General features: G+C 57.2%; 2 protein-coding genes across 17 annotated transcripts in view; one reads left to right on the forward strand and one right to left on the reverse strand.

Annotated features, from left to right (window-relative positions):
• The window catches only part of LOC118702294 (carcinoembryonic antigen-related cell adhesion molecule 1), an 813,263-nt gene that overhangs the window by 511,454 nt on the left and 287,573 nt on the right, over positions 1-14,236 (forward strand). The window lies entirely within an intron of this gene.
• ERF (ETS2 repressor factor) lies at positions 432-7,818 on the reverse strand. The gene is made up of 4 exons (XM_036408154.1): positions 7,644-7,818; positions 3,083-3,317; positions 2,630-2,745; positions 432-2,527 (listed from the first exon to the last, which is right to left on the reverse strand). The coding sequence occupies exons 1-4, from the start codon at positions 7,663-7,665 to the stop codon at positions 1,278-1,280; spliced, it is 1,623 nt and encodes a 540-aa protein (XP_036264047.1). The 5' UTR covers positions 7,666-7,818; the 3' UTR covers positions 432-1,277.

Raw genomic sequence — 14,236 nt, forward strand, 5'->3', positions numbered from 1 at the left:
TGAGACTGTAGGCCTGTCCCCAAAGGATCCCAGAATAACCCAGAAATGCCCCAAGGAAAGTGATAGGTGGGAGGACGCTAGAGTATAGTGCAAAGGGCAGTCCAGGGCCCAGAGACATGGATAGTGATTCACACCCTGACAGGAAAGGCATTTCAAGCTATAGGTGAGGTGTCTAAATGCTTCAGGGACAAGTGGTCCCATGGAACAGGGAAGCAATCAGGTGACAGAGTAGGCCCAAGACCTTAATCATCAGACATTGGGGGTTATGTGCCCCTCAAGGTCAGATCATTTCCCAGGCCCTGGACTTGATCCATTCAGATGAGATCAGGCACAGCACACTACTCTGGCCACTGATCCACTGGGAGCCAGTCAAGGCCCCCATCCTTCAGAATATAACAGACTATGGCCCTGCAGTGAGACAGATCACTCCATCCAAAGGCCCAAAGTTTTATTGTCTTGAATACATTCTCCAATAGCCCTCCACTTCCCTCCCCTCCCACCCTCCACCCCCAATACAGAATAAGGCTTGACCACAGACCCTCACCCCAAGGGGCCCCAGCTGGGAGGCAGAGGGGGCTTCCAGTTTGCTTTCAGGGTTCACCTTTCCCGCCCCCCACCCACCTGCCTATGGGCTGGTCCTAGGAGCAGCTGGGGGTGAAGGGGTTGGACCAGTGCTGGGGTGAGGAGTAGAAGAGGCACTTGTAGAAATTTGTGGCCACCCCTCCCCCTCCTCTCCCCCCTACCCCCTCACACACAATTTTTGGTTCATCATAAAACGTCCAACTCTCCCGCTGTAACCTGTGGGGTTAGAAACCAGGCACTCGTGGCCCCTGGAGGGGCAGGGAAGGCTGAACTGGGGCTAAGGGTGGCTGGAGGTGGACAGAGAGGTATAGGAGGCACAGAACGGGGAGGGAGACAAGGCTTTACTTCCTAAGCGATTGTAATAAAAAAGTTCCTGGGCACCGAGGCCAGGGCCTCAGTTCAAATATAAATTCCCCAGAATGGAGGCGGCCCCCTTCACTCCCTCCCCCCACCCCATCCCCCACCACCACTTTGCCCAGAGCTTAGAAATCCAGAGACTGGACAGCCCCCAGCCCTGGACACCCACCCACCCTCACAATTAAAAAAAAAAAAAAATTAACTTTTATACAAAACATGGGGAGACGAAAGGGAGGAGGCAGGGAAGAAATTAGGGCTGCCCTCACCTCCAGGACACAGGGGAGTTAAGGCAGCAAAAGAAGCATTGGGGGTGGGGGGCATTCCCCTGCCCATGGCCCTCAGGAATCTCGATGCTCCAGGGAGAGCTGGGCTGTGGCGTGCTGGAGGTCAGAGCTCACCCGCCTCGGGGTAAGGGGACCCCCAGCCTCCCCTCGCACCTTCTTGTCCTCACCCTCATCCTCGAGGCCCCCGGCGGAGCCCCCGCCCCCCTCCAGGCGACAGTCCTCACTCCAGCGGCGTTTAAAGCGCAGCTTGAGGGGCATGCACTGCGTGGCCCCCGGTGCCTCGCCCGGCTCAGGCTTGGGGGGCACAGGGGGCGCACGAGGCGTCTTGAACACCTCTCCATCTTCCTCATCCTCGTCGCTTATGTCCGTCACCTCCACCTCCTCCGACTCCCCTTCCGAAATAGGTTCCACCTTGATCTGCGGTGGTGGTGGCGGCGGCGGTGGGGCCAGCGCCCCCACCCCCTCAGCCAGCCCACCGGTGCCGCCGCTCTTGTCGGCGCCCACTGGAGCCTTCTCACCAGCTGCCCGCTGCCGGCGTCCCAGTGGGGGTGGCTGGAGCTTAAACTTGAATGGGGAGGAGGACGAGGCTGACGAGGGGACCGGTGGGGTCTCGGGTGCCATGGGTGGCAGCGGGCACTTGTCAGGGCGCTGGGGCTGGGGCACCACCAGCCCAGGGTAGTGCAGGAAGGCGCGGGGGCTGAGGTGGTAGTTGTAGACGCTTTGGGTGTGGGCCTGCAGGTACCGTTTCATGTCCTCGGGGCTGAAGGAGAAGTGGGAGCCTCCCCCTGAGCCGCTGGGGCCCCCGCCACCACTGGGATACATGGGGCTCAGCGTGGGCGAGGGCGTGTAGGCCAGGTGGGTGGGCGTCATGGGCAGAGCTGGTGAGAGCTGAGGCGGTAACAGGGAGCCGGGCCCAGCCAGAGGGGACACAGGGAAGGGGCTCAGGGGCTCAGGGCCACCCCGGGGCCGGGGGTAAACACGGAAGACGCCAGGGTCGTGGGGCAGGCGGGCCAGCGGGGGCCCGCGGAAGGCACCCAGCTCCGGAGGGCCTGGCGGTCGGGCCCGAGGGTCCTCTCCCAGGGGCTCCTCCAGCTCGGAAGTGCCATCGCTACAGTCACTGACCGAGCCGCGGCCCAGGCGTCGGGCCACCACAGCCGAGAAGAGGGAGGATGAGGACGAAGAGCAGGCTGGTGGCGAGCGGGGATCCTCGGTGGGGGACAGCACCTCGGAGGGTGTTGAAGGAGGGAATCGGAAGTGGCTGCCGCCCGATGGCACTGGAGGAGCGCTCTGGGGCACCGCACCCCCTAGCAGGAAAGAAGACATGGCATCAAGGTCACCGGCCTAGCCCGGACACACAGACTGACCCTCTTCCCTCAGAGGCCGTTCCCGCCAGCCCCGGTACTCACCAGCCAGCCCCACATCAATGAAAGGGTAGTTAACGAGCACCAGTTTGTTGAAGTTGAATTTGTAGGTGAACCGTTTCCCCTTAGTTTTGTGCAGAATGCGTTTGTTATAATAATAGCTGTGGATGCAAAGACACCATCGGTTTAGTCACAGGGGACCCAAATCCGGACCCCCATACCATGACACGCCTTAGGTGCTGCTCACGGAGGGAGACCGAGACATCGAGTCCCCAAGGGTAAGGACCAGCTCTCCCCTCGGGCCACACCCATGGCCATTCTCTCCTCAGGACACCTCCTTTTGGCAAACGGGTTCAGAGAAGGGTTAGGACTTGCCTAAGGTCGATGGCTATGACTTTCGAGAACCAGGAGTCAAACCCAGTGTTTATTCCCAGAGGTTAGGGGCTCCCCCATCGGTGGGGAACTGTCCTGTCTGCCCAGGGGCCGTGCCCTCCTCACCGCAGGGCCCGGCTCAGCTTGTCGTAGTTCATCTGGGGCTTGCACTTGCGGACACCCCAGAGCCGGGCCACCTCGTCGGGGTCCTTGATGACGAACTCCCCGTAGTCCCCCTGCCAGGCGATGACGCCCTGGTACTCCTCCTTCCGGAGCAGCTCCAGGATGAAGTGCCACAGCTGGATCTGCCTCGAGCCGGGCGACGACTCCGGCTTGTAGGCCCAGTCCGGGAAGGCAAACCCTGGGGACAGCAGGCAGGGAAGTGGCTCCAGGTTAGGGTGCCAAGTCCAGGCCTCTGCCCCCACCCCCGCCCCCGCCCCCGCCCAGGGGCTACCTCCTACTCCACCCTCAACATGGGGAAATCCATCTCCCCTAAGCCAAGACAAGACCTGGGCAGGCCAGAGAGACAGTGTGTGTCTGTCTGTGTGAGGGGGCTAGATGGGGAGGGGGGGAGCTGGAGCCTGCTCCAGCAACACCGGGAGAAACAGGAAACCGTCGGCGGCGGGTGGCGGCGGGTCCCGGGGCCAGTGCCAGGGGGCCAGGCACCAAGCCAGGCCGGCGGGCAGGGCTGCCAGTGGGGGAAGGGCAGGAAGGGGTACATGTGGCCAGATGGTTGGGGCGAGGCCCCCCAGGACCCCCATTCCCATTCAGAGCCAGTCATACTGACCCCCACCCCTGCAAGCTCCGCTGGTCCCCTCCTAGAAACACACACTGCCCCTCCCAAGACCTACCGAGCCCTTACTCCCACCCAAGACCCGAGAGGCTTTTTTTTTTTTCTTAAAAGGACCAGGAGGGGTGGGGTGGCTGGTTGACGATGAGGTCAGCGCTTGCACACACAGAGGCTTCTGTCTTCCCTGGAGAGTGAAACCCAGACTGTCTGAGAGAGGCCCCCCAAGCCCGGACCCTCTGTGCTGCACTGCCCGCCCCAGGCCCAGGCACATGGGCCCAACCCGGCTGGAGGGCCCCAGCCCAGGCCTCAGATTGACTAGGCTGGAGCCTCTTTCCCCTTCTGCCTTCTCATCCTCAGCTATTTCCCTGCCCACCTGCCTGCCTGCCCCCAGCATTAACCTTGGATAGAGGTTGGTGGTGGGCTGGCTGGTCCCTAGAGGGGGTGGGCAGCCTGGGGGGGAGGAGGAGGGGGGGCTGCGGTTGTTGTCATTTCCCAAACCCCCGGGTAATCAGGGACCATCAATAATTCAGCACCAGGCAGCCGGTAATGGAGGGGTGGGAGGAGGGAAGGAGGGGAGGAGGCAGGGCAGGGGCCCTGATGCCACTAGAGGGAGAAGGCAAGGATAGACAGCTACAAATGGGCGGGGTCCCAAATCCCAGGCAGGCAGTGTGGGTCAGCCTCTCTCTGGGCTGGCCTTGGTTCAAGCCCCAAGCTCAAGCAGGTACCAACCAAGCCTGGGGCAACGCTGAGACTCCACCCCAGTCTGGAATCCAGAAGGGGATTCTTCCTCTTGGGGACCCAGGGGACCAGCAGTTCCTGCTCCCACAGGGACCGCCCCCCTCCAAATCCAGAGCAGACTCTCCCCCCAACAGGGGCTCCCACCCCTGGCCAGCATTCTCCTGAGTCCCTGCCCCATTCAGAAATCCCAGCCTCGAGCCAGGGATACAGCAGACATCACCAGCCACTGCTTAATTCAGGAGTGACAGCCCCTGACAACGCCTTCCAGGGACCCCAGCATCCACAGCCCTATCCTTCTCTCAGGAATCCAAGTGTTCACCCCATTAGCCCCGTCCTGCTGGAGAACCCAGGCCCCATCAACCCTTGGGAACCCAACTGAGCAAACCAGAGCTCCGTAAACACCCCATTCCCTCCAAAAAGCTCCCGGCCCCACCAGGACACCGAGCACCACGTAGCTCCCACCTAAACTCCAATCTGACACTCAGAGCCAGGAGGAGGGGGTGGGGGTAAAGCCCCTGAGACAGTCTGGGTTTGGAGGGGTGTGCTGACTTCCACCCTACCCCCCAAATTAAAGCCACCCTTCCCAACCCACCCACCCCAGCCTCCTTGTCCCGGTAACCAGGCAACGTATGTGCAGCGACAGTCCTGGGAGCGGGGGAGCAGGAGGCTAAAAATAAACTTTGCAGAAGAGAAGGAGAGAGACTACATGCAACACAAAGGAACTCGGAAAGGAGGTGGGGGGCTCTGGAAAGGCCTCAAAAGCTGCATCCCAGGGGCTGTCCCAGGCCCCATTGTCGAGCCCCCTGCCTGGACAACCCCCTCACCCATGGGGGCCAGGGCCCTGGCTCCCACTCTGGCAGGGACGCACTCTACCACCAGGCCCACCCCTACACTGGCTTTCCTCATCGGACACGGCATACACGAGGGCCTGTTCCCAGCTTTGGGGGGAGAAGGAAGAAGGAGGGTGACGTCAGGGTGTTTCAATGGGGCTCTGTTCCCCAGGCCTCGGAGCCTTGGAGCCAGGAGCCAGGCACGGGCGAGGGGAGCATGTGTGAGTGTGTGCTGTGTCTGAGTCCACGTGCTGAAACCAGGGAACCACCAGGCCTGCACCATGAGAGCTTGGGAGTGTAAGCGGGAGGCACATCGGGGGCAGGGAGAGAGCAGCTGACCCTGGAGGGGTGCAGGACACTGAGAGACAGGGTAGAGATGGCAGCAGACAGGAAGGGTTAGGACTGCGGCTACGGGGTCCCAGGCGGCACACCTGGGTCCCACAGAGGCGGGGTACATTCTCCCTGACAGGCTGTGGAAGCCTGGGGGAGCCAAACTCCTGGACACCCCCAAGTTCACATGACCGTCCAAACTTTTTTTTAAAGAGACTAGGGGGAATCGGAAGGGAGGGGCGGTGGTAAAGGAAGAGCACGCTGGCCTCCTGGGGGGCCCCACCACCTCCCCCACTCCAGGCAGCCCTCGGTGGCGCCAGAGCCGGGAAGAAAACAGGAAGTGGGAAACAGCCGCGCAGGGGAGAGGGGCCGGGATGGAGGATCGGATGGAGGGGCACCCAGCCGCCGACTGAAAGGCAGACACCGACGAGCCGACAGGCCACCAGGAGGCCATCCCAGTCCTCCATCTTCCCCCCCCCCCACCCAGTCGGGGAACCCACAGGCGGCTCTGCCCCAATACAGGGCTGGGGGAGCGGAGCGGAGCGGCCCGGCCCGGCCGGTCCCACCAGGGCAAGGCCCGTAGCGGGGAGGGAAAGCGAGGCGGGGTTGTCTGGGCGCCTGGACCCACTCCTCGGGGGCAGGGGAGTCTCGGGCTGCCCCTAAAGCCCGGCGGCCCGGGAGCCCGCGGGAGCCAGAGAGTATGTGGGTCGCACGTGACTGACCCTACAGCACTCCGCACCCCGGCCGCGGCCCCCCTCCCCAGTCCCAATCCCCGAGCGCCTTCCCAAAGCGCCGGAGCCCAGCTCCCAGCCCTTTAAGAGCCGCCCCCACCCACCGGGCGGAGGGGGGGCGGGGTGGGTGGGCCGGTCGGGGCACACACCCGCACACAGGAGCCGAGCCGCAGCCGCCGCCGGGGGAAGGAAACAAGTTTGAACAGCGGCGCCCAGCCCCTTTCCCCCTCCCCCGTCCCCGCCCGGGGCCGGATTCCGACGGGGTGGACGGGCAGGGGGCGGCGGGGACCCCTCCCCCAGCGCGCCCCGGCGCAAAGTCCAGCGGCCGGGCCCGGGGGCGGCGAGGGGGGGCCGGGGCCGGGGAAAGTCCGAGTGGGAGGGGGGTTAATCCCGGTGCCCCCCGCCCGCCGCCCGAGCGGGGGAGGGGAGCCCTGGCCCCTTAAGGAGGAGCAAGTTGGCGGAGAAGAGGGGGGCGGAGGAAGGAGACGGCCGGTTGAAAGAGAAGAGCTGGGTGCGGAAGGGGGGGCCGGGGGGCAGCCTCCGCGTCCACCCCACCTCCCCTCCCCTGCTCAACCTCCGGCCCCGGCGGGGCGGGAAGGAGGTGCCGGGTCTCCCCTGAGCCACCTTAAAGCCGCGCGTTCTAAGGTCGGAAACAAAAAGTTCCTTTTTCGAACGTTCGGGCAGCGCTTTGGAACTTTGCGACTCCGCGCGGGCGGGGGAGTGAGGAGCCGGCGGAGACGGGCGGGGGAAGGGCAGCGGAGCCCGGACCCCGAGCCCCAGATCCTCACTCACGCCCTCCCCCTAAAAGCCATCCCTGTCCCCCCTGAGCCGATGCAGGGCACGCACCGCAGTGAAGGTCACCGGCCGGACCGCGCAGCACGGGGCCGGGAATAGCGGGCCCCGTGGACAGCCCCCCAACGCCCCGCACACGTCCCGGCCCCAGAGTGCAACGTGACATAACGGCGGGGTGGGACCCCGCCATCCCCTTTATCCCGGGAGCGGGAGAGAACCCAGTTTTCGGTGTCCAGTCAGGGAGAAGACCGACACTCGCGGCACCCAAACCACTCCGGCCGGAACCAGAAATTGGGGTCCCATGCAGCACCCCCCCCCGCTCGCGCCGTAAGATGCAACAGGTCTCGCGTGCTTGGGGGTCCCCTGGAACTGAGGATCACTCGGGCTCCTCCGCAACCCCTTTGCCCCCCCAAAGTTTCTCCGCCTGGTTTCCCGGGGCAACAAGTCTCCCCCACACGTGCTGCCCCCGCCCCCACCTGTGTCTGCCGGGGTCTTCATGCTGGGGGGCCCGGGGCAAGGCACCCCGACTCCGGGCCGCAGCTCCCGGGGCCCGCGCTGCCCCGTCCCGTCCCGCGCCGGTCGGGCCGCCCTCGCCGCTTCACCCGGCCTCGCCTCTCAGAGCCTCTCCCCTCCCCGCCGCCGCCTCCCGGGTTAATATCGCACTCCGGGGCCGGGACGCCCACGCCCCCGGGCCGGCGACGTCACCGCCGCGTCGCCATGGAGACCCTGCGCCCGCCCCCTCCCGGCGCACTCACACACACACTCTCGCCGGCGCACAGCCACTGAGGACTCGCCGGCTCTGAGCTTAAAGGGGCCGCGCAACGGGGGAGGAAGGAAGGTGGGGGTGGGTGGTGCAATGGGGTCTCAGGGGTCATGACCCTTCTCGGAGACTCCCAGTCTGCAGATAACTTAAGTTCTCGGCACTCGGGACCTGCCTCCCCTCCTCTCCTGCCCACTGCAGGATCCAGATTGTCTTTTGGGAAGCCTGTAAGAGGGCAGGGGGTACCTTCTCAGGGAGGGGCAGCAACTTTTGTCGGGAGGAGGCGTGGACCTTTTGGGAGGAGGCAGAATTTTCTCTGCTGGGCGGCAGGGGGGAGGGGGAGGTCAGAACCTTGGGAGATGATCAAGATCACATTTCCCAGCCTAGCTTTACCCCCTACCTTCCCATCCCTGAGTCTGAATGGGGGCAGCTGTCCAGGGGTGGGGTGGAATGGGTGGAAAGCATTTCCCAGCATCGGAAATGAGGAGGCGGCTGTGCCCTTCGCTTCTCCGGGGATGGGGTCTTGGCCTTCCAGATAGCCCCAATCCCAGCTGGGGAGGAAGTGACCAAAGTGACCACCCCAAGCTGCAGCTGTCCAAGGGACCGGCCAACACCGGAGGTACTCCCACCTCCACCACCAGGACAGAGGGTTCCGGTGGTGAGGCCAGGATACGAGGGGGCGACCAAAGTCCGAACAAATGTGCTCCCAAGGGGCACTAGGGGGGGGGGGGGGGGTCGCTAAGAGAGAGGAAGGCAGGGCTTAAGGATGAAGGCCGGCGTGTAGGGCAGTGGTGAAGTTTGTGCTCCGAAACTGGGAGGGATGGAAGCAGTCTTCGGCTTGGGGAAACAGGAAATCAGCGCTGATCAGATGGCTAGCGGAGCCACCAACGGGAAAGGGCAAGTAGAAGCAATACTCACAGGCGGAGCCTGGAAGCAGTCTCAAAAAAGACTCTGAGGTGCCAGAAGATGGGATTATGGGGGAGGGGTGCTCAAAGAGGCTGAAGCCCAGAAGAGGGGCAGGGAGAGCTAGGCTGCCGGGAGGGAAGGCCTGCAGGGTCAGCTCTAGGTTCTGAGGGCTTCGAGTCCAGCCTCCGTTGCTGAGTTCCTAGCTGCCTTACAGCAGGAAGTCCCTCACCAGTGCCTCAGTAGATGGCTCAGGCCTCTTCCCTGGGGAGATCAAGGACTCCGGGGAAGCATCAACCCCCTGGTGAATTAATTATGTAACCTTGACTACTGACACTGCAGATCCCCCACGGATATTGTAACCTTCTGGGAGCAGTGTGGTCCTGCAATCATCATCATCATCATCATCATCGTTGTCGTCGTCGTCGTAGTTATAACTGCTCCCAAACTCCTAGCGCTCATAATGTGCCAGGCACTAAGCCAAGCACTGTCCAGGGCATCATTTCGTTCATTTCATCTTTACAAAAGCCCAGAAAGGAGAATTACTATCGTTATACCCATTTACAGATTAAGAAAGTGAGGCCCAGATGGGGAAGTCTGCCAAAGTCCTTCAGTCATGAAGTGTTGGAGTCAGAACTCAAATCCAGATCTATTCAATTGGAAACCATCACTCTTAAGCCCTAGGCCTTACTACCACTTTTACTGCTCTCCACCCTTGGATGAAGATAATGCAGAGTCTCAAAGACAATAGCCTTAGTGACCCCTGCCCTCCCACCTTCAAGTCAAAGACCTGGGTTGCAACCCTAACTCTTCTACTTCTGTCGGTGACAGAGAGCCAGTGTACCTCTGTGAGCCATAGTTTCCTCATCTGTAAAATGGGGATATTAACAGCCTACATACCGTAACCAGGTTGTTGTGAGAAATCTTGGATGTGAAGTAAGTATGCCATAAATACTGTTAACAATTATTAGCAGAGTGAGCTAGGTACCCCGTGGATAATGTAAGCACCCATATCGCTACAGACTCCAGCTGTAGACAATAAACACACAGCATTGACAGAGAAATCGCCTGTAAATGGCATAATCCCACCCTTACAGTTGGGTAAACTCAATCCAACTGCTTCTATGAAACACAATTATGGATGGTGGGCATACTTCGTGGGAGTGTCCGTACCACCCACAGAGAATGAGAGTCCCTGGTGGAAATGTCCCCTGGACGATGTAACCTCTGGTAGTTTGTGAAGACCTGGTCACAGATACTACATGTGATTTCACCATAGGAATGTGAACCCTTTGCCGGGACAGGTTTGGCTCAGTGGATAGAGCGTCAGCCTGCGGACTGAAAGGTCCCGGGTTCGAGTCCGGTCAAGGGCATGTACCTTGGTTGCAGGCATGTCCCCGGTAAGAGTATGCAAGAGGCAGCTGATCGATGATTCTCTCTCATCGATGTTTCTAACTCTCTATCCCTCTCTCTTCCTCTCTGTAAAAAATCAATAAAATATATATTTTTTAAAAAATTAAAAAAAAAAAGAATGTTGGATTAATTATAAAAAAGAAAAAAAGAAAGAAATGTGAGCCCTCTCGGATAGTTCAGTTGCCTCAACACCAAGAATCCCCTCCAGGGAAGGTAAACCCCACCATTACTATGTGAAACAGCCAGTTATTGTGAACTAGTAATTAAAATTATTCATCACACCAAAACCAGTTTGGCTCAGTAGATAGAGCGTTGGCCTGCGGACTGAAAGGTCCTAGGTTCGATTCTGGTCAAGGACATGTATCCCTTTCTCTCTGTAAAAAAATCAATAAAATATATATATATTTTTAAATATATTTTATTGATTTTTTACAGAGAGAAAGGGAGAGATATAGAAAGCTAGAAACGCCTTAGTGACCCCTGTTAACAATTATTAGCAGAGTGAGCTAGGTACCCCTAAGATATATAGAGAGAAACATTGACCAGCTGCCTCTTGCACATCCCCTACTGGGGGTGTGCCCGCAGCCCAGGTACCTGCCCTTGACCAGAATCGAACCTGGGACCTTTCAGTCCGCAGACCGACGCTCTACCACGGAGCCAAACCGGTTTCGGCTAAAAAAATATTTTTAAAAATTATTCATCACTACTCATTCCTTGAAGACATACCATCCAACCCCAGGGCTATGTCAACTCCAATGAACAAGGGGACCCATCTCCAGTTTACTATGGAAGGCCGCCTGAACCAGTGAAAAGCCCAGCCTGTCAGACCCAGAACTAGCCTGTGATGAAAAATGTAACACTCCATGAAGAAAACAATTCTGTCTGATCAGTGAGGACACCCCTATCCTCCCATGGAGCTAGCAATCCTTGTTCCAGTTTACTGTCCTAACACAGATAACTCATCCTATTGTCAAATTAAGGCATGGACAGAACCTGTCCCCACAGAAGTCACAACCCTTTAAGACTTCACTCCTGGAAACTGAGGGAACAATAAAAATCATAGTCACAACCCCCTACCCCCTGTGATCAATAATGAAGTATTACTGCTCTGTGAACATTGTAGTTCCCTTAGACATAGTGTGACTCGTCTTATAGAGTGTGTAGCCACGTAAGTAGGGTATGACCATCCCAAATGAAAATGTAACCCCATGACGGCATCACCCTTCCTCATCTCCCTGACTTGAAATGCTGAAGGGCCCCAGGGCTCAGTCCCAGTCCTCTTCTCTCCTCCTCATGTTCTGTCTCTACGCTGATTGCACCCAAATTTCTCTCTCAGCTCAGACTCTCCCGAATTCCAATCTCACACATCAAAGTGCTTCACCGGCATCTCCATTTGGACTTCTCAAGTTCTCCAGGTCAAGATGGTCCTCCTGACTGTCCCCACCTATACCCCCAACTGTCCCCACCTACACCCCTGCCCCGACTTTACCATCTTAGGAAATTGCAACTCCATTTTGCTGGTTGCTCAGGTTGAATAGATTAGAGTCATCCATGACCCCTTTCCCTCATCTGTCATCCAATCTTTTTAAAAAATATATATATTTTATTGATTTTTAAAAATATATATTTTATTGGTTTTTTACAGAGAGGAAGGTAGAGGGATAGAGAGTTAGAAACATCAATGAGAGAGAGACATCGATCAGCTGCCTCTTCACACCCCCCACTTGGGGATGTGCCCACAACCAAGGTACATACCCTTGACAGGAATGGAACCTGGGACCCTTTAGTCCGCAGACCGACGCTCTATTCACTGAGCTAAACTGGCTTCGGCCTGTCATCCAATCTGAAGGGATGTCCCATCAGCTCTGACTTAAGATACTTCAGAATTAGCTAATCTCCACTGTCACCACCACACCCCTGGCCTGGGCTCTTCTCATTTGTCTCCCTCCTGCCACCAACCCCTACAGTCTGTGCTCTACCCACAGCCAGAGACATTCTATTAAATCAGATGATATCTCTTTGCTGCCTTTTGCCCACTGGGAGTAAAAGCCAACTCCTCACCTCGCCTTTCCCTTCATCTCCATCCTCTTGGCTATTTTTAAAAATATATATTTTATTGATTTTTCACAGAGAGAAAGGGAGAGGGGATAGAGAGCCAGAAACATCGATGAGAGAGATACATCGACCAGCTGCCTCCTGCACATCCCCCACCAGGGATGTGCCCAGCAACCAATGTACTTGCCCTTGACTGGAATCGAACCTGAGACCATTGTGTTTGATTCTCTATCCACTCTATCCACTGAACCAAACCGGTTTCGGCTCAGTGGATAGAGTGGAAGAGAGAGGGATAGAGAGACAAAAACATTAATGAGGAGAGAGAATCATCAAACCCGGGACCCTTCAGTCTGCGGCCGCCGTCCTATTCACTGAGCCAAACCAGTTAGGGCCTCTGGCTATTTCTTGAATATGCCAGACGCATTTCTGCTTTGGGGATTTTTGCCAATGTTGTTTCATCTGCCTGTAAAGCCTTTCTCTCCCCTTCTCCCCACCCCCCGAGAAGTCTGCATAGTTCTGTCCTTCATCCCCTTCAGGTTTTTGCTCAAAAAGGACCTTCCCAAGATCTTACCTGACCTTCCTAGGTCCCAAATCCCTTCTATATACTATGTTTCTTCATAGCTCTTATCCTCATCTGACATATTTCCACAACTTATTTGCTTATTGTCTGAATCCCTCCTCTTTATTGTCAGCTCTAAGAGGGCAGGGGTTTTGTTGCCTGCAGTATCCTCCAAGCCTGGCCCAATGTTTGACAATCTATGAGAGAATAAACTCATCTTGAACAGTGAACTCCCTATATTCAAAGCAATACCAATAAATGTAGCCCCGGACACATAGACACACTCTCATGGCCAGTTGATGCCAGCACAACCCCCTAAAACATCTGAAACTGGGTATGAATCACACAAACAGGAAAAATCCTTAAAGGGTTTGCTTGTCCTCCTGAATGTCAGCTCCACAAAGCAGGGGTTTGGACTGTTTTCTTAGCTGCTTTATCGCTGGTGCCTAGGTCCTGGTCTGGCATAGAACAGGCTGGTGACACTTATTTGCCAGTGTGAACTGAGTAGACACACAGTTGGTATCACCTTACAATAAAAACCCATACTGCCGAAACCGGTTTGGCTCAGTGGAAGAGTGTAGGTCTGCGGACTGAAAGGTCCTGGGTTCGATTCCGGTCAAGGGCGTGTACATTGGTTGCGGGCACATCCCCGGTGGGGGGTGTGCAAGAGGCAGATGATCAATGTTTCTCTCTCATTGATGTTTCTGGCTCTCTATTTCTCTCCCTTCCTCTCTGTAAAAAATCAATAAAATATATTTAAAAAAATAAAAAATAAAAATAAAAACCCATACAGACGGTAGAGTGTCCATAACTGACATAAACCTTCATATACAGTGTGACTCTTATATGAACAGTGTAGATCCATATAGACAGTGCTCACGTGTGACCGACAGAAAGCTCATACAGACAGGGTGACCTTCATAAAGGATATGAGCCCCATGCAAACAGTGCCCCCTTCATAAACTGTGTGAACCCCATGTAACAGGCTGACCACATAAATGTTGTGAACTGCATATACACTGAGTGGCCAGATTATTATGATCTCTGAATGCATAATAATCTGGCCACTCAGTACACACACACACACACACACACACACACACGCACGTGCATGCATGCGCGTTCTGCCCAGTGCATGAATTCGTGTATTGGTGGGGTCTGGCCAGTCTGGCCAGGGGAAGGGGACATGGGTAGTTGGCCAGCCTGCCTGCTGGTCGAACTCCTGGTCGAAGGGACAATTTGCATATTAGCCTTTTATGATATAGGATATACACTGAGTGGCCAGATTATTATGCATTCAGAGATCATAATAATCTGGCCATTCAGTGTAGGTAGTGTGGCCCTCATGAACAGCATGAGCCCCAGATAGGTGGGGAGAC

The sequence above is a fragment of the Pipistrellus kuhlii genome, unplaced genomic scaffold, assembly GCF_014108245.1.
Source record: "Pipistrellus kuhlii isolate mPipKuh1 unplaced genomic scaffold, mPipKuh1.p scaffold_m20_p_38, whole genome shotgun sequence".
Taxonomy (NCBI): domain Eukaryota; kingdom Metazoa; phylum Chordata; class Mammalia; order Chiroptera; family Vespertilionidae; genus Pipistrellus; species Pipistrellus kuhlii.